This window comes from Erigeron canadensis, chromosome 9 (genome assembly GCF_010389155.1).
Source record: "Erigeron canadensis isolate Cc75 chromosome 9, C_canadensis_v1, whole genome shotgun sequence".
NCBI classification, from domain to species: domain Eukaryota; kingdom Viridiplantae; phylum Streptophyta; class Magnoliopsida; order Asterales; family Asteraceae; genus Erigeron; species Erigeron canadensis.
The window spans coordinates 35,000,303-35,021,800 of NC_057769.1; the positions used below are offsets into that span (position 1 = coordinate 35,000,303).

The 21,498-nt window shown below is 31.8% G+C and overlaps 1 protein-coding gene across 2 annotated transcripts; it reads right to left on the minus strand.

Annotated features, from left to right (window-relative positions):
- Positions 1-5,839: 5,839 nt before the first annotated feature.
- On the minus strand, positions 5,840-9,177 carry LOC122582783 (probable DNA double-strand break repair Rad50 ATPase). 2 transcript variants are annotated; one of them, XM_043755219.1, is made up of 4 exons: positions 8,741-9,177; positions 6,465-6,575; positions 6,304-6,384; positions 5,840-6,186 (listed from the first exon to the last, which is right to left on the minus strand). In XM_043755219.1, the coding sequence occupies exons 1-4, from the start codon at positions 9,032-9,034 to the stop codon at positions 6,109-6,111; spliced, it is 564 nt and encodes a 187-aa protein (XP_043611154.1). In that variant the 5' UTR covers positions 9,035-9,177; the 3' UTR covers positions 5,840-6,108. The 2 variants fall into 2 exon arrangements, with proteins under 2 accessions (XP_043611154.1, XP_043611156.1); XM_043755221.1 differs by having other exon boundaries at positions 5,840-6,183; positions 8,741-9,171.
- Between the last annotated feature and the right edge of the window lie 12,321 nt (positions 9,178-21,498).

The window sequence follows — 21,498 nt, forward strand, 5'->3', positions numbered from 1 at the left end:
GATAAATTATAAAAGTTATATGGGTGTTCTTAGAATTTCATGCTTTTTCATTAGAGATGTCATTCGATATACTTTCGACGAATTTTTAAATCCGGAGCGGAACCTGTACGGTTAAGACATTTGGCTATCACACTCTATGACCTATCACACTTTATGACATATCACACTTTATGACCTATCACCCCATCATCTCACTGCCGCAACGCGCGAGTATTTACCCTCGTTGTTATGTAAATGATGAAGAATCTAAAAGGTTAGATTATTCAATTAGCTCAATTAGTCGATTGGTGTTTTTGTTTGATAAAATTTTTCATGATTATTCGTTAGTTATTTTGATACAAAATACACCTAACTGAACCATATATCAATAAGACTTTTTGCGCAGTTGTAAGTCTTACCATAAAATATTAAATCAATCAATCAAATTTTCATTATAACTCAAATAATAGTAGTTATATTACATTCTTCACTTAAATGAAATCCAAATATTTTAACCAAATAAAAAATATCAATTACTTAAATTATCAGATATGCATATAACTTCAATTTCCGAAACGTATATGGGAATTAATGAAATAACCTAAAGAAGACTATAAAAGCACAATTCTGTAGACATTCTTTTTACTTCATCGTAGACACTAAATACCAGTAGACAGTAGCAATGAAGTTTATTAACAACTTTATTACTTTTTTACTACTTACCGCAGTCATAACAGATGCTAGATCAATAACAGGTGACATTTTGGTGGAGGTGTTTAACATTTTTGTAGATTTTTCATTTCCAAAACTATTAAAAAAGCATAATTAAACTTTTTTTAGTTTTGTTTTTCTTCATAGAAACATTGATGATTATTTTTTCGTTGATCTCTTACTATTTAATTATTGACATTTTAAAAACGCAACAATCAAATAAATTTTTCAGACCACAATCTCGAAAATGACTATAAAGGATTAAAAGTATGTTCGGTGTACTATGTTGTATTATTTTTGTTCCAACATATGTTATTTCTGATAGATTGTGCAATGTTTTTTATTTGTGCTAGGTGATGAGAATAGTGAGACGAAGATAAATATCAAGTTATGTGAGCAAAATTTTCCGTGGACCGATGGCATATGTAGTCAAGATGGTTGCAACAAATTATGTCTCAACTATTATTATAAAGGATCGGCGAAATGCAATGATCCGAAAACGTGTCATTGTCAATGGATTTGTTAAAAACTTTGTGATATTTGTGTTTGAGTTTATGACAAATATCATGGTAAATGGTTATTATTGTCATCGAAGTAATTGGGGAGAGTGTAGAGGTGTTATGAGGTTTTTTTCATCAATGGATTGAATTAATATGATTTCTTTTTAAGTGATGATTTCATTTATATTCCTATAATTACATCTATATCATTTGAAATTTTATAGTTATGTTCTAAAATCGTTTCAAAACCTACAAACTTTCATATATTTTCAAATTAATCATTTACTTTTAATGATTTTATTTATAAAAGAAATATTACTGGTAATATGTAAGTGATAATATCTCTGTACCCTTCTCTCATAAATCCTAAAAAAAAAAATACAATATAATTTATTAAACAATGTTTGCATAGGAGATTTTTAGATTAAACTCATTAAATTATAAACTTGATATATATGAGAATTTTTTAGTTTTAAAAGAGTATTAAGTAATTAAAAAAATCAAATAATATGGACTTTAATATTCAGTTTTTACTAGTAGAGGTTATAATTCATTGCAAATAATGAATGGTAATCGACATTCGACAAGAGTTCAACTCAAAGAACTTTTATTTGGATCAGCCCACACGTTTTGCATTGCAGTTGGGCTCCATAGCTTGGACTAGCTAACGGGATAATGAATATAATTGTCACGCTACAACTACAAAGCAACAATGGTGGAGTATTTTATGTTCGGTTTATCTACAAAAGGCGAGTTTATTTTAGTGACTATTTTCGAACTCATACCATAATTTTAATGGTGGTTCACTAGAAAACAAATTAAAATTTTAAGTATTTCACTAAAGCAAACTTTGAAGGGTTATTTCTATGCATAATAAAGAGGTGAACATATTTTTTAAGGTTTTACTTTAAAGCACTTGCCTTACCACAAAATTGTTAGCAATTAGGCAATTTACCACATCAAAAGATCGGTTAAACCCGTTTTTTAGCATCTTGGGGTTCTGAATGACTCAATTTTGTTAATAGTTTTCCATCAAAAATAGTGGTACCAATATTACTTCCTTTATAAATACAACGTTTATCTTAATCAGCAAAGCCCCATTTAAAGCTCGTTTTATAATTATACCGAAAATGGGTTAAGACGCCCCAGTACAATTGTGGCTTAGTAGTCGTTGACATACAGATCAATACGGATTTCCTTTGTTCCATCGCAGATAATATGCGCTTAAGTTAGGTGATTAAACTCAACCACATATAAATGTCAATGCTCATGTAACTAAGTAACTGCTCAGTGCCGTCTTTCGCGGGTTTTGAGCCCCAATACCTCGACGGTGTATGGGGGAGGTTAAGATGTAGGCAGACCTTACCTCTACCTAAGTAGAGAGGCTGCTTCCAGTTTCTACCTAAATGGTAGAAAAGTCCCTCCAACCTTTGCATGGGATGAGGATCGAACCCATGACCTCTGTTTCCAGATGCAAGGGTGTTTACCACTGATCCAAATGTCAATGCTCATGTATAACACCTTATTACGTGTTAGTCATACCATCGTTAACAAAATTCCTTTATGAAAAGCTTTAAACGTTGATATTTAAAACTAACCATTACTGTTATTTACGCACATCAGTTAGATTGAACGTAATTAATTAGTTGTTACGAGTATGGTATAAGTTAAATATGTTTTTTTTGAAAAGCAGTAACGGATAAATGGCTAACACCCCCATGCGGATGCGCCCACGCCGGTTCATCTCCTGGCAATGCCCTAAAGGGTTTGCTCCTCATGTGTTAGATGAGTATAGCATTGCTAAGGCTCCCTCACTACATTTGCATGTGGCAGGATTCGAACCTGAGACCCCCCAGGAGGAAACCACTTTGTGGAAAACCCCCTGACCACTAGGCTAACACCCCAATGGCATAAGTTAAATATGTTATGATCCATATTAATTAAGTTTATCAATTAATGAAATTGTTACGACTACACGCCTTTGCTTCCTTAAAAAAAACCTTTACATATATTCAAAACAAAAGAATGACTAAGAAGTCTAAAATATCTATATTATATTATAAAAGCAAATACACTTTTCAATTTTCAACGTTCAATTTCAACAATCTAGATCTATACTATATTATAAAGCAAATACATTTTTCAACTTTCAACATTCAATTTCAACAATATACACATATTAATGCATATGTATTATACATTAATGTATACAACTTTCTCTCTCCTCCATAAATCATTTTATTCCACCAATTCATTCAAAATCTTTTATCTCAAAAATCTTACATCGATAAATTATAAAAAGTATATGAGTGTTCTTAAAATTTCATGCTCTTTTATTAGAGATGTCATTCGATATACTTTCGACGAATTTTTAAATCCGAGGGTTGAGCCCGTACGAAGGCATTTGGCTATGGTCGACACTCTATGACATATAACCTCCTATGACCATCACACTTTATGACTTATTACCCTCATCATTTTACCGCCGCAACGTGCGGGTACTTGCTCTTGTGTGCTTAAAATAGGGGGTCTAGAAATACGATTTATACATGTCACAACATCAATGATAATATGCTAAAACTGAAAATGTAAGTTCTGTGCGTTAAATATAGAATCAGTTAGGTGCATTTTAGGCTTTATACTTCATATATTATTGCTCTTAAAACGATTCAAAAAGAGATATTGCATATATGGACATAATTATGTAAAGTATTGTTCCTTCCAGGAGAGGACGGGGACTATGAGTCTATGACTATGGGAAACACACATCTTCAACAACATCGTCGACATCCTTAAAATCTTAACGATTTATAATTTTATATGTCGCGCGTTACAAGTCTGTCTATACTTTCAGACGAAAGCTAAACTATTTTATGTTGAGATCATGAGATACACTATAGTTCTTATAACAAACTTTGTTTGAATACTAATTAATATGGTGCCTGTTTGTCAATTCAATATTTAACTTCAATACTACAACTGATGCATGTGTTATTTCAACCTTTTATTGTTGTTAGTAGTTAAAATAGTATGAAAAGTAAGAATAAACACATCTGTACTACATCAACTTAATTTGTTGGATTTGTTCAAAGGACTAAAAAAGCAGTTAAGTAGGAAAGTGAGGGGGAATTAATGAAATAACAGGTAAAAGTAACGTAGGAATATAATGTTATTCTCCAGCCAGCATGTCTTATACCCACCCTTCACATGTCAGTAGACACTTATTGTAAAGTTTAAAATTTTATAGGAAGGTATGATCCGGTGGTTGTAGTGATTTCCAACTGTCTTCAACGAATTTCAATACCTAGAAAGTTTTTTTATTTTTTTATTTTTATCATGTTAGTTGTGTAGTTAAACGAGAAAAAGTGATATGACTAATTCGGGTCAGGACAAGATCTCAAGGACTAAAAGGATCAAAGATAATGTCTAGTTTTAGCATCTCGTATATTAAACATATGAGTTAGACGCATATGTATCAATTCTCATCAAACAATTAAACGAAACTCCCATCAATCACATACAACCGATAATCCTTACATGTATAAGTCGTGAGATGCATCTGGCTTCTCTGTTGATCTGTTCTGCCTAGAGAACAACCAAGTAATCGTCAAATGCTAGTCAAGGGTTTTTTTGGTCCTAATTACGTGTGATGATTGTGGTTAGCGAATGGATTCAGGCATTCAGCTAGTAGCTTGGCGTTTGTAAAATGTAAACCGTAACTCCGTAAGGTCACAGGCAGGCAAGCAGGCACAAGCATGTGAACAAAGAGTTTTCTGAACCATACGAGGCAAATATTTCCAGTTTGAGAGTATTCGATCAGTAGTTGTAATAAGCAACACCAAATGTTGCTAACAAGTTCTTTACCAACGGTATGGGGAATGATATCCTACAACAAATATTTGTCATTCACAACAATGTAAGCTTTACGCAGTTGTAAACTGTTCAGTAAAATGTATACATTTGTTGTATATGGCTAATAGTTGTAGATTTATCACTTCCCGAACAGTATAGTCTTCATGTTCTTATTTTGATACTATGTTGTGCATTGTTTCTATTCCCGAACAGTATACTCATGTTCTTATTTTGATACTATGTTGTGCATTGTTTCTATTCCAGCCGCTGTGGTTTCGTTCTTGCCTATAAACATGTATCCGCCCCACGCGATATCTTGACCCTATATTTGCCCTTAGCTTATCGATATATGCTAAGCACAACAGGTTATGAACCATCGCTTTTGTGGAAAGCAACAAACAAATGAACAATGAAGTGGTCTCTGTTTTAAATTGACAACCGAGAACAAGTAGGCAAATACAATTGTCATTATGCACAAAATTATGGGCCTATGCGGTACTAGCATGCAATAATTTTGATTCAGTACCACAACCCCACCCCCTGCAGTAATCATTTGGACCATTTAAAAACTTACCCATCAAAAAAGGGTTTGCTTCACTTGCAACCATCCAAATAAACCTATCATCTTATCTAAACATAGAAACAGATACAACCCAACCCGAAAATAACCAAAAATGCAAATCAAGCTTTCATTATAAAATAAACAAAAAAGATAATTACCAAATCTCGAGCAAGTTAATATAAAGTATTGCTCGCAATTTGGTAGCGTAAAGAAAACCTAAGGTGGGGAAAAGAACTTAAACGAAGAGGTTCTTTGACATGATTTTAGTTACAGACCTGTTTTTACAAAGGTATTTCCAATCCTAGATCAGCAAATTACAAACACCAGTAACGACTAATCAAACTTAAAAACAAATGAAAAACGCATAGAAATTTTCAACCAAACCGAGACGACCCATATATAAGAACATATTAAAGAAGTGAAAAGATCTCCTTTTTAATACACCACACAAACCTAATTAGCTTAAACCCATCATCATCTTTCACCAGGTTATCATCAACAAACTTATTGTATCGTTTCGACACTCTTGCTCAGCTCCTCCAGTTTCTTCATCCTCATCTTCTCACTTTCACTCACCAGCTGCTTAATAATTTAGTACACCCACATAAAGAAAGTGTGTTAGTTAAGTCGATACGAATAAATGACAACTTTCTTCAAACTTTTATTCCTAAAAATATAAGCATTTAACTTGAGACCAACCTCCATCAATCTGGTAATGAGTTGTACTTTTTCTTTGTTCTTTTCATTGAAAGCATCTAGAGCTTCCTTGTACTCTCTCTCCTGTTAAAAGAAAAAGGGCATCAATAACAGTTTATTGATCAAATCAGGAAATGTTTTGGCACCCGGAAATGCGTATTTACCTTCTTCTGGCAGGTCTGTCCCAGTGGCTTTAACTCCTTGTTGACGGAATCAATCTTCTTACGAACAACAGAAACTTCCTTCTTCATTGGATCAGTCAGTGCTTCAAGTTCCTGAGAATACGTATCCCATCAGTTAGTATCAAAAAACAGCATAAATGCCCATTTGACACGAATACAACACAACCGCACTTTGTAATTGAAGGCAAGCCACATGGAAACTAACACGAATTTAAAAACAGATAACGAGACAGCGGTTGGGGATAGTAAATGCTAAGTGGTACCAAAGATTGAAACCTAAGAAATGGGGCAAATATCGTTTTTATCATGAACGCCAACCACATGGATACTAATGAAAGGTGGCGATGGTAAATGCATAAATCCTTCTTTCTTTCGTTTTCATCTTGTTTCTCATCAAAGACCTTTGACTCAACTAGCCTATACGCTCGATACATATCGACCCCTCCAATGATCAGAACCCTTCAAAACAGGGGAGTACAACACATGTTCCAACTAACAAAGGCAATAAAAGATTCATTCTATCACACCATTTAACTTCATAAAGACTTCATCATTTCTTAAGTTCACAACTACTTCATGTCCCACCATTGATTAATGAAACTTACATACTGCAAAGTTATCAGCTTCTCGTGATTCAACTCGCCCAATAAGTAACAACAGTTTAGTACATACCAAAAATACGGAATCGAATGTAGCTTAAAAGAAAAACATAGTACAAAGTTACCGACAACGAATCTTGAAAAAAAAATATTAGCTATGATTTATAAATCATGAGACAACTAACTATTTTTCTTTGTTGCATACGAAAAAGATGGCACACCCATTTGATGAACCATGTGTGCCAACCTTGTAACCAAATACACTCAAAAGGGCTTTTTAACTAAATCTATTTAGATAACTATTACCTTTGGCTCTTTGCGATAGCCATTAAGGACTAATTTCAAGGGTATAATTATCTAAGGTGATTGAAAGCTTTAGAGCAACTTATTATTCTTCCAAGATTAAAAAAAATTCGAAAAACTCATCAAATTCCAATAAGATTCCATTTCATATCATCAGATGTAACATATGGCGGATTTTTAGAAACTAGTTACAAATGATAACCAAAATCTTCACACAGAATCTGCATCAAACTAGAAGAAACCCTGACTTTCTTTTCCCAAAAATTTTCAATTTTCAAGAACTCAAAATTAAGTACAAATAATTGTTTCAATTTTATTTGAGAAAAAACACCCAAATTCACATTCCCCCAAAACTTGCATCAAAAAACCCAATTTTCCTTCTCAAAAACCCAACAAAATTAGATAGATTCTTTGCATACAAACACACAAGAACAATATAATAATAAGCACACAAGAAAAATATAAACACTAATTTATCACACATAAACAAGTACTTTTCAGTTAATTTTCCAATATCCCAAAATCAAACAATTCTTCAAGAAATATTAAAAATTCATCAATCAAAAATAAGTTATGCAGCTTCAATTTCTGAAAAACATATATAAAGAAAACCCTAAATTTATTTACCTAAAATTAGCCTGTAAAAATTACCTAATACAAAATTTCTTTAACACATACATAAGATAATTGTAGAAAGGAAAGAAGCAATGAAATATATAACCAAAAAAGAAAACCCCTAATTTATTTATCAAAAATTGTACCTTATAATTGCAAAATTAAAAAAAAACCCATTTTAAAAATGTATACATAAACCCATTAAAGAATAAGTAGAAATAAAAAGAGGGGAAAAAGAAAACCCTATCAAAGAAATATGTCCATTTTTTAAATTTTATAAACAAACAGAAGATTAAAAAAAATGTAAAATAAAACAAAACCCATTTTAAGAAATATATTAGCCACCATGTAACAAATCATTCTAAACAATCATGTAAAATAAACAAAACCCCTTTTAAAAAAATATCTAAAAACAAACAAAAACCATTTTAAAAAATATCTAGAAACAACCAAAAAAATCCCATTGTAAAGAATATCTAAAAATAAACAAAACCCATTAAATGAATTTTTTCTAAAAAAAAAATAAAACCCAGAAATATAATAATGTAAAAGATAAAGAATATCTAAAAATAAAGAAAACCCATTTGAAAAAATGAAAAATAAACAAAACCCATTTGAATAAATGTAAAATTAAACAAGACCCATTAAAGAAATATTTTATAAAAAAAAAATAAAAAAGAAAGAAACAAAACCCAGAAAAATAATAATAAATGTAAAAAAAAAAGAAAAAGGAAAGGGTACCTCACGGATAGAAGCCAAACGTCTAGTTTCTTCTTCAATACGACCCAATTGAGCTTGAACTCGTTCCCTGACTTCCAATTTCTTTTTTTCAATTTCTTCTTCTTTAGCTTTGAAAGTAGAAAGTGCAGATCTTGACATTTCTTCATCTTCTTTACTCATTAATCCATTAAAACTTAAACTCCCTGTTGATATTTGCCCTGCCGCCATCAATGTTTGCAGCTGATCACTTGACTGCATCCTATTCACTTGTTGCGGCTGAGGTTGTGTTTGTGTTGTTTGTATTTGTGTTGTCATTTTTTTCTTATTTTTTTGTTGTTGTTTCAAGAAAAGTATATGTAATAAAAATAAATATACTCTTGTTTTTGTTTTTGTTGGTTTGATTTCTATCTCTCCAATTGTGATGTTTTTTTTTTTTTTTTTCTCTCTTTTGCTTTATTTGTGTGTTTTTGGTGTGTGTAATGCTTTTTTTTTTGGTGGGTGGAGAGAGAGAAAGAGAGTGTGTGATTGTTTGTGTGTAGAGTGTATATATACAGAATTGTGTATGTATAGGTGTAATTTTAAGAGAGAGAGAGAGAGGAAACGGAAATGACCAGGATGCCCTCGATGGAATGGAAGGACATTTTCTCCAACGGAAAGATTATGATTTTTGGGAATGGATGATTGGAAAGAATGAATGGGCCAGATTAGATCAGATAGGAAAAGTTTCTTTTTTCTTTATTACCGTTTTTACTGTACCGTGCAATTTTGACCATGTCGGTTTGTTACTGTTTTTGCCCCATTTATATTACTAGTGTTTTGCGGGGTAAGTGATAATAGAAAAAAATCAAAATTTTAATCATATATTTTTACTCAATTTTTGATAAACTTATATGTATTATTATGTTTTACACTAATATGTATGTGCACATACAACGCAACGGGATTGAGCACGAAATGGTTAGCAAAAAACTTTGACCTATAGAGTCGTTTACTTAGTTAAATGACTTAAATCTATACGCATAAACAAAATATGATGATAATAAACTGCTTTTCTTTTATAAGTGATTTATTTGTTCATGATATTAAAATAGTTAATTGAGTATATTAATAATTGTTGAAATAAGTGGTTTTGGTTAAATTAATTAAGATTTTGAAAATAAGCAGTTAGGATTTAAAAGTTATTAAGCATCTCAAATAGGTGATTGGGATGGATTAAGAAATAATTATTATATTATTTTAAAACTTTTAAATTATAGTAAGTTAAATGTATTATAAATTAAAGATAAGAGTTACAGGAATCAAATCGACTAGTTAGCTAGACGTCATTAACTCTTAATATCATGTCTTTGAATTCGAGCCTTCAAAAATATTATGTAGGTGGTCGATAAATGTTAACACTTGTATATCTAAGTCAAAATCAATCATGATCAAGAAACATAAGAAGAAAATATCCATTTTTTTTTTTTTACTTTCTTTTAAAGTTAAGATTAGGGGGGGGGGGGGGGGGGGGGGGGGGGGGTAATAATAGTATGTGTATGATGTAATTCACCCCGTTCTTGAAGTGATGATCATGCAATGTAGCACAAGTGCACAAGAAAGTTCAATATCGAGATGGTCACGACGTGTGACGATTCGTCCCTCACTGACGAATTGCTCGAAATCCTTAAATAACATATACTATATCATCATCTTTACTCACCTAATCTCAATAATCAATAGATAACTAATTCGTTTTTACCTTATATCTTAAATCATTCACAAAGTACTCGTATTATTTTTAGTAGTGCAGTTTTAATGTGTCTCCTTGATTTCGGTTTAGATCTATGAAACCAGGTGGCGGTCTATCTTCCTCGCTCATTCTTCTAGGTTTTAGGGTTTGGGAAAACAAAAATTTTTGCAAGTTTTGCTGTTCGGAGAATGTCCCACGGATGGCGCCAATTGTTTGTACAGCCAATCCGGTTGCCTCGAAAGAAGGAATGGGGGTGTTTGCGGTTATTCGTTGGCGGTTCCCTTCCGGTAAGGCTATGCCTTTTGTACGCCAAGAATGTGTATATGTGATTATGAATAATTCTAGCCATTCTTCCCCCTATTTATAAATGGGTTCATGACTTATTCCCCAAGTAGGGTTTTCATGGGTCGTATATATCTCTTCCGGGAATAAGAGATTTGTTATGATCTTCTTTCCTAATATATAGGATTCTTGATAGACACAAATCTTTTCCTTGTTTACCGGAAGTAGAACGTACCCTTCAAGCGTACCCTGGGTGCTTGCCCCTTGATGGGTACGTCATCATATAGGTTCATGGTATTAATTATTTACTAGCCCATCAACCTTGTTTAAACTTTAAAGTGGAACATGAACATATATCAGGATTCAGGTGGATCTTTGTTTCATTAGAAAGGATATTTCAGGAGGATCTTTGTTTCATTAGAAAGGATATTACTAACATAAGGGGGTTGGCAATAGATGGATGGTGGATGGATTATAGGCGCGACACCACCACTCAACACCGCCGCCAACACCTCACCATGCGTGGCGGGGTGAGAATGCGTGGTCACACCACGCGGTCCACCACTCAAATGTTGCATGGTTTCGAGGTATGCCAACGGTTATATTTCGAAATTTTGAGCCGTTTGATTTTATTTTTTTATTTTTTTATTTTTTCATCTTTCCTATATATACTACTTACTACATATTTACACACACAACTCTTTAATTTTAAATACCTTCTTCAAATACAAATCTCATTTTACCACAATCTACCTTTCCTATATATACTACTTACTACATATTTACACACACAACTCTCTAGTTTTTATGTATTTTAAAATTATTTTGTTAGTTATGTTTTTATTTATTATGTAATGTGTTTGTAATGTTTTTAAGTATTATGTATGTTTTATTTCTTTTTATAATGTAATGTTTTTAGTTTAATGAAAATTTAATGTTTAAATAAAATGAAAATTGTAAAATGAGTGGTGAAGTGAGTGGTCGGATGCCAACAAAATTTGGATGAGTGGTTAGTGAGTGGTGGAGTTGAGGTGGCATGCTGTGATTGGTTAGAAGTGAGTGGTGAAAAAGGAAATGAAAGATTAGATGTCAACCCTCTAAAAACCATGATAAAAACCATGTTTTAAGTATTATTTTATTATGTCAAACAATGGCCAGTTTCGGAGTAAATTATGATACGATACCCTTAAAATACAAATCATTCTCAATAAATGACCTTTAAAGAATTAAAGCATTTCATTAAGTTAATTACACGTTAAAAAGAACACATTTACGTTATGTTATTAATACCCGTATTCAATTCTATTAATGTAGTTATTTTTCACGCATCACGTTTCCTAGTTAAATTCAAAACTCCGATCACTACCCATATATATGGGTGCAAAGGATATATTTGGCCACAATTATGACTATGTACGTCAGAAACATGTTTTTTTTTTCAAAAGCAAACCTATCTATTAATACACCAAATGCTCCAAGTGAGCCTCGAACTCCAAACCTACCCAAATAGAGGATTGAACTCCAAACATGTCTTTTAATTTATCGTACATCACTGTCTAAGTATACGAGTTATATGTTTGTGCAATGCCATGACAATGATGGTAGTGACGCAGGGTGTTAATACCGGCGGTGGCGGTGGTGGTGACAGGTGGTGGCGGTGACGAGGGGGGGGGGGGGCAATGCATGGTGTCAAATGTAAAAAATAATTGATGTTGAAAGAGATAGTTTAGTTATTTTAAGTATTGAATGGTCTATGATGTATATTAATTCATTAAAGATATTATGGGTGTATATTAGATATAGATATTTAAATTAATGAACAACGAAAATGAGTGTTTTTAGTAGTTTGAAGTTGTAATTTGAGATTTGGAGAGAGAGTTTATCTTTTATATAGGAGTATAGATAATTAACAAATTGGGTTTGATAATAAATAATAAAAATCTTTGTTTTTAAAGACAAAATTTTAAGAGTTCGATTCTTACATTTCATTTCCTCCATATACACTATAAAAGACGTTTAATACGCTCCTGTTTTTTAATGTGTAAGTATATGGCATGAACTTGATTGAGCCTGGAAAAACTGAAATAATTATTATATATAACTTAATTAGCTATTTAATGATTGAAGAAGAAGTAGGTAATCCACATTATAACCTTCGTCATGAATATATTACATGTATCATACATTGAAATGTTAATGAAGTTATTTATTTCATCATATCCAAGTTATTTAATCTGTTTAGATGTCAACTACATTGTTTATCTTCAAAACTACAAGTAGACGAATAGTAGTTGACATATCCACCTTCTAGTCAACGTATTTTCTGGTCATTATCCAGTACTTATTCTAAAGCAACAATTTACGATTTTTTGATTTTAATATCAGACGCGATAGTTACGTGGCTGATATAGTTATGACAAGTATTCGATCGTACCAAGTCCTTCATCTTTTTTACAAATGTAGAAAAGTGTAAAATGTTAATATATGTTATACACTTTATACTGCGTAGTTACATAAGTTTGAATTCTTCAATTAGAAAGACCCAATGTTAGCGATAATTGAATTGACTCCGTCAATCTAAAAGTATACTCCGTGGAATAATTATTAGTAGTGTGAATATTAATTAGCGTTCCTACCGTGTATAAGAGGAAACTTACGGTCTAATCTACGATTGTTAACTTATACAGTACATGTAAAAGCAGATTTCTTGAACGCATTTACCAATCAAGGCCATTAACAACCATAATTGGAAGGAAAAAAGCTTGTGAACAAAAAGTATATATATGTGAAAAAAATAATATCCTGTCTTGTACTAAATGGTAATTAGTTAATTAAATATACCTTGTTGTGTGTACTATATAAATCTCAGTAAATATTAGCTACATATTTAATAATACCCAAAAGCGTAAAACAAAAACAGATTTTATTTGGGATGGATAAAAGTTGGGAAAGAATGAGAAGATGAATAAAGTGAACTTGTAACAAAAGGTGCAACCTGTCCCAAAGTGCACTGCCTAACATTTTCTTAGACGCATTCCATTCGAGAAGAGTAACATGCAATCCAGCAATTATTCGGTAACAAAGTTAGAAAAAGATCCACTCCGTGTACTAATATAATAGAATCTAAAAAGCATTTCAAATGTAATCCCAGTAAGTTATTTATCTAACACATCATATTCTAATCATTTTTAAAACATTAACTGCGTGGACTAAAAAAAAAAAAATCGTTCCAAGCAACTATAGAATTGCTACCGTATAAAAAATGGTGACATGTTGATATTAAACCCATAAAAAAGTTGAAAAAACTCATATTAAGCAACTATAGAATTGCTACTGTATAAAAAGTGGTGACAGCAGGTTGATGTTAAACTTGGGGTGCCCGTGTTCCATGTATAATATGAGATGGATGGAAAATATAATCGGTTGGTAGAGAATTCCATCGTGAACCTAACTTTTGTTCTTTATCTTTGATGTGGAATATCTTAAATTGCACAATGTAATAGTTTTGTAATAATTTTTGTGTTCTGTTGGCTGTAGTATGACCTCCCAATGATTGGATATCAACCTTTAATTTTGACTTCAATTAAGCTCATCAAAAATATTATAATTTTTTTTTTTTTTAACAACCGCTTCATTGATAATTAATCGATTAAAAAATATTAAATGTTAAACAAAGTCTTTAAGGCTTCACTTAGTGTGTATATAAAAATTTGAACATTTATATTAAAAGCTCACCCCTGAATTTTATAAAAAGTGTACAATTAATTAATGCACCTTAACAAAAGCCCTTAATAATTCGTTTAGCAAAACCCATTAAAAAAATATAAACTTTATATAAGTAAGTCATCTTTTTTCATTGCATCTGTTTGAGGGATTCGATATATGTTAGCCTTCATTGAAGTCATCTCTTTTCATTCAAGGACTTCCTCAAACTTATACACTACTTAAAAATACAAAACAACTGTAACAAGAAGTGGAGTAAAAATCTAGATCGTTGTGACTCAAAAATTTTGGAAGACATCATATTCATATTATCGTAATATGATTTAAACAGTTTAAACATGCATTAATTTTGTCGTATTATTTTTGAAAGCAAACAACTGATCAATTAAAAAACAAAACGAAGTGAGATTCGAGAGCAACAAGCAAACTAACTTATATTATAGAAATTTGGAATTGATCAGCTAAAACTAAGACTATTCGGAGTGAGGAGAATTAACTTTGCCCGACGCCGTTCTTTTCCGCCCAACTGCTGCCCGGAACATTGCCCTGAGGGGCGACAAAGCCAAAAAAAAATGTCCCCCGATAGAAATCTTCGTCGATAAAAACATCTCTACCGCCCTATTTTTGACTGGTGGCAACATATCCAAACAAAAAAAACAACATTTTTAATGATAAAAAAATTAAAGGAGGGCTCCCCTAAAGAGAATGCTCACTCCAATTAAAAGGAGGGTCATCTCTTTAAGGAAGCCTCTGCCACATGACGGAAGTCGTTTCCATGTGGGGAGTCTTAAAGGAGCCTCACTCCTTATAGTCTAACCACCAAGGGTTGGCTCGAGCGTCAATGGGTTTTACCTTTCCATGTATAGTGGACTTGGCCGCTAGGATAAGTCTAGTGATAGTTGTTTCTCATTGACCGAACAATTTTTATCAGTATATATTTTATGATAAAATTATTTAACAAAAATTTAATTAAGACATTGTAGGGTAAATCTTCTTATATGCGTATAAAATTAAAAAACTAAAATCATCTGAAAAAATAAGGAACATGAATATTAAGGCGCCTGGTATCTCGACTATATTTTTGGTAACCCGATCAGACTATTAATGACAGGGGGCCGCTTTTACTCTACCAGATTTACCATTACAGACAGGGGGCCCACACTATTTTAGAGCGATATGGTCGAGATACCAAAAATGTTGGTCGGGATACACCAGGCGAATATTAAACATGCAAAGTCATTGTTTTCGGTAGAAATACATCAAAAACAATAATGTATTTTTCTCAATTAATCATGATATCATTTAATGCAAAACCCTGTTGTACGGTTGTACCTACTCGACCAACCCACAGTTTGCATAGCGTGCCGATTTCTTCATTCCCCCAAAGATGTAACACACACCATACAAAATAAGATTTGAATATTGGGTTACAATATAATGTATACATATCACGTTTTTCCAAATGATGATATTTCGCATCCGTCTATGTACGTAATTAACGTGGGATAATGCAATATAAGATTTGTATTAATCACTATCATTGTTTTAGCAAAAATATTACTCGTATATGTATATATCGTAACCCAATATTTATAAAGATCATGTATATATATGTCTCATTTTATAATGTAATTGTGTTAAGTAGGTAGAGTGGAAACATCAAAAAGATCGTGACATGTGGATGTTGCTTTCGAAGATAACTTGTAGAATTAATCCGGCAAACGCGTCTTTTTTATGTTTAATTTGGAGAATCTTATTTGACATTTAGCGCTATGGAAGGACTTCGTAACAACGTTGACTTTTTTTAGTATCCCATTTGACCATTTCATGTTTTCTTGATGACTCTTTCTTCTTGTATCCTTTCGTTTTTCGTCTCAAAGGCTTCAACTCTTTCTAAACGTTCTATGAGTAGTAATAGTTAAATGGTAAATTATTGACTCGTGCACGTATGATTTGTCTGTGGTTACAAAACTTTTAGAATAGACTTATAGTTCCAAGTTCCAACATTATTTAACCCCGATAATTTCTAGTTGACCGATTGAGTGTTGAAAATGGTTCAATTGTTTAAATAAGCAGGTTGACTAGTTAATCTTTATTTTCATAAAAATGTTACTAAATTTATCGCAATCTAGCAAATACACCCTTATTAGTATAATTGTATAAATAATACGTACCAAATGTATAGTTATATTGCACGTAGTTTACGATTAGTTTTTCTAACATGCTTGCAAGTAGTTTCATTACACAAATACATAATAAATAGATATATATGTATGATAAAGATAAACTTATATATACGGGCATGGTATCCACGCAATACGGCGGAGGTAACGTCGACGACGGTATAGTGGTGTTGGTGACGTGTGGTGATGACATCGATAATTGGTGTCGAGTGGTGTAAGTTGATGTTAAAATAATAGAAATATTTTATAAGATAAGGACTTATAATGTAAATAATAAGATTAAGGTTTAGAGTGTAAATCAATTCATTAAGCGCAAATTTGGTAATTTATAAAGACCCTTCCATAATGGGGTGTTTATTAAGGTTAGTTTAGTAATTTCGCATGTAACTTTCTTGTAATACTTTCCAATTTGGAAGGAGTGGATAATTTTTAATAAGGAGTATAGATATTCCATGTACACAACCAAATAACTATCATTTTCTGATCACTTTTAGTAGAATTATTCCCAACAATAGTAATTGAGTAACCCAATGAATATCTTGTGAAAATATATAATTCGTCGGGTCGTTAAGTTATATCAGGTGACATAATCGTTTTATTTCAAAACATTAGTTATAACTTCAAAGTTTTTTTTTAATTTTTATAATAGATATATTTGATATGATAACTCTATGACGAATTGACTCATTACAGACGTATATATGTGCAATGCGACAATGACGGATGATGGCGGCATTGACAAGTGGTCGTGGCTGTATTGGAAACATGTCGCGATGGTGGCAGCGACGATAGATGGTGGCGGCAGCAATGATGGTGAAGGTAAAAGTAAGCGATGTTAAAACTGTTAGTGTAGTTTTTTAAAACTTGAGTGATCTATTTTGTTAATTATTTCTTTAAAAATATTATCGGTATATTAAAGAGGAGATTTATAAATTAATGAATAAAAGAGATTATAATTCAGGCAGTACAAATCATCATGTGAAAAATGATAAGAAGGAGGTTGTTCATTTTATATTAAGAAGATTAATTTACTTTTGTATCCAACTGGCTATATATATTTATTTTAGACGGGGTGACTTCGAAGAAGGGTACTTACGGAAAAAGCCATATGCTAAGGTGGAGTAGACGAAAAGGTATACCATTCACACCTACACATATTTCAATTATATTTCAATTACAATCTTTAATATGATAGCATAATCTTATCCTAGCATAATAACTTTATTGATAAACATAAGGAAGTCGGTTGTTTAAATTAATAAACACAAAAGTTTATAGTCTCAATTCTTTTCCAATACTAATTCATGATATAAAAAGAAATATCATTATGTTGAATATTGATCAATATTGTGTATTGCTAATTTTTAATTGAGTACAATTTGCCTCTAATTACAACTCCAACTCTCAAAGGCGTTTTTTTTTTCAAAAATTCAACTAAAATGAACAATATAACACTTTGTAATTTAAACCTCATCTTTCTTTTTAACGTATACTCCGTACCACATATACTCAATCGTTAAGGCGTCAACACAATTGAATGTGCGTGGTTAAATATTTCGAAACTTATTTCCATAATCACTCAAAACCTAAATCCATAGTTACTCTTAATTTGAAACTAGACAGCCCCAAATTTTCAAATACAAATAACTAATAAAACCATGTGATATGTGATTAATAGAGATTAGCTAGATTTTCATTGTTTTCATTTTGAGCTGAACACGCTATATATGATTGTCGCCTTCACATAATTTTCATATTAATTAAGAAAAACGTCAAGTAGTGATTATTATAAAGATGATTGAGTGTATATGTATACATATACATATACAATAAACTAACATACATTGATTAAATAAAGAAAATATGGGTATAAAAATTAAGCAGCAGCTAAGCTAACTTCCTTTGACAAATGAGGCCAACTTCCACAAAAAAAAGAAAAAGATTCCTTTAGTAGGTTGTAACATGTGGATATACAACTTGTACATCTATAAATACATTTTGCTATACGAATTATATATAGATACTTGTTCAGATTTAGTTTGTTAATAATTTGTTGATTGGTGTGTTGGTATGAGTTGGTAAAGGTGTATACTTTCGTAGTTATAATAATAATAATAAATAATTCTTACGAGTATTATTCTTTTATGTCAAATTCCACAAACATTCAAACTTCCTTCAATATCTACTTTCTTCCCAATCATGAGTGATAAATTACACCTGGAGGAGAATACATAACTGTTATCGATAGGTATCTACCTGTGACTCGTATGTATTAAAATATCACCCGTATGATGAAATCTATTTTTGAAGTATTGGGCTAGATGCATTGTGGCTAATCTAATTGATTACTCGTACTTTATTTAAAGAAAAATATATGATTATATAAAGAGATGAAGTTAGATTATCTATATGTTTCTTGATAAAAACTAGATGGATACTCGTATGATGTGACGGTGATGGTGTTAGCAACAGTGGCCACATGTGATCACGGCGGCGACAACGTGATTATTAATGCAAAAATAATTGATGTAAAATGGAGTATTGTACGTAGTTATTTTAAAAGGCTTATAAATTACTTAATTAAAAATATTTAGGTATATGGTTTAATACAAGTACTTTTAAAAAGGGGATATTTTTAAGTGGAAAATCAGAGGGCAAGATTAGGAAAGAGAATTAGTGGATGCCACATATTAATTTTTTAAAGTGTTAGGAGGATTTTTAGGCTATTTAGTTAGGAGGTTAGTCATTTTCCCTTTTAAAAATAGCAAGTTGAAAAGAAAAAATAAAGGTTTGTTTCATATATATATATATAGATAAAAATATTTGATTGAACAAATTTCATGGTGATTTAACCTTGAAATAAACCTTATACTCCATAAAAAGTTGTCTTACTTGAAGAAATCAAACATCCTTTAAACTCCTACTAGTTGATCATGTAAAACTAATATAGTTGCAAACGTAATTTGAAAATTGGGCTAATTGCTTAGAAAGTAGCTCAACTTGTCACTTTTTACTTTATTAAGGTCAAAACTAAAAAGGGGACAAAGAGCGGCTAAAACACCTATTATGGGTCCGTACCGGCTGAGGCATGATGTGGGGCCGGTCATTGGGATTAGTTTCCTGGAATGTAACTATCTTTGACTGAATGTCTATAGTAAGAAAAAACTAAATTTATATGTATTGTATGTAAGCAACTTGAAAAAATGTTTATTGTATGTAAGAAAACATACGTGGCAACCATATACATGTGCCACTTGTCATATTGTAATTGGTTGAAACGAAATTCTTACATACAATAAACATTATTTCAAAGTTGTTTACATACAATACACACAGCTTTAGTTATTTCCTACTATAGACATTCGTTCAAAGTGTCTGACATTCGTTCAAAGTTTCTTACATTCGAGGGAACTAATTTCTTACTAACGTGGCAACCATGTGTACACCAAGAACCCCACTTAACAATATATTAGACCCATTACACCCCACTTAAAAATTAAATTAAGCTTTTATCATCATCATCATCATCATCAAATATTTCTAGTCGTGGCAAATTCTCCAAATCAAATTTGAGTATCGGATCAGATCATATCCATCATTAACCAAATTCAATAATTAATTCCGTCAATCTAAGTTCCCTTCTCATTCTAATGCTAAATCCCCTCCTCCTCACTATTATTACTATTATTCACAAACCTTAATCATTAAAAAATCAAATAAAAAAAACAAATGAAAGAAGGAGGAGGAGGAATAATCGGAAACACAAAACCATCAGGTGCAGATTTCCAATTGATGAAGTTTCATTGGCAGTTGAGTTTTCCGGCAAATGGTTGAATTTTCCGGCGAGGTTCAAAAATGCCTTTTGTTGGTTAGGGTTTGTGCGGATTGGACTTTTGAGTGTTGGTACAAATTTTGTGGCTTAACTCGAAGAATCGAATAAGATATCATCTTTTTAATTTTTTCGGCGAAAGGTCAAATTTTTCGACAACTTTAACTCGAAACTGTTTTTGGTCAGGGTTTTTTCGCACGACAAATCTTTTTGTTATCTTCATCATCTGGCTTCCACTTGAATTCACACAAATAATTGCAGATTTGGCTGATGGTTTGAAACACGGAGTAAGATTCAAGGTAACTAGCAAGCAATTGACACCCCTTTGTCAACATCAGTTATTACTCCTAAAACATTTAGCTCCCTTCTATAGGATTGGATGGAAGATCCATAAAACTCCTCCTCAATAAATGGACAAAGACTGAAAAGCAAGCACTCTTTGGGATGTTTGTATCCAAAGTGAGTGTTCAACCATCTATGGTGGTAGTTAGATGGGTTATTATTTGCCAAAAGGGAAAATCCACATCATTAATATAAGTTATAAAAAAGTTAAAATAAAAATAAAAATAAAAAATGACTGGCTACCTGATTGATGACCCAACAAAGATGTTTTAGCCGGTTTTTGTCCCCAACATAGGACACTTTTTAGTTTTGACATCAATAAAATAAAAAGTGATAAGTTGAGGTACTTTCCAAACAATTAGCCTTTGAAAATTTAAAAGAAAATCATCACTATTGAACAATTAGTACCCAAAGCTAGAAAAACACCCCCAATTTCTAACTAGATTATGATATGATATCAGTTACATTTAAATAAAGAGCTGGCTATCATAACGCTCTCAACAAAACCAATTTGATTGATGAGCACAAAACTACAAAAGCATTTTCGTTCTTAAACTCTTTTTGATCTAATAACGATGGGATCAAACACAAAATTCGGAATGTTTAATATCCTGATAATATATATACACATAGGTACAAAAATGTACGTGTTTAGACTTTTGATAATACATTTTGTCATTTTGATACTAGA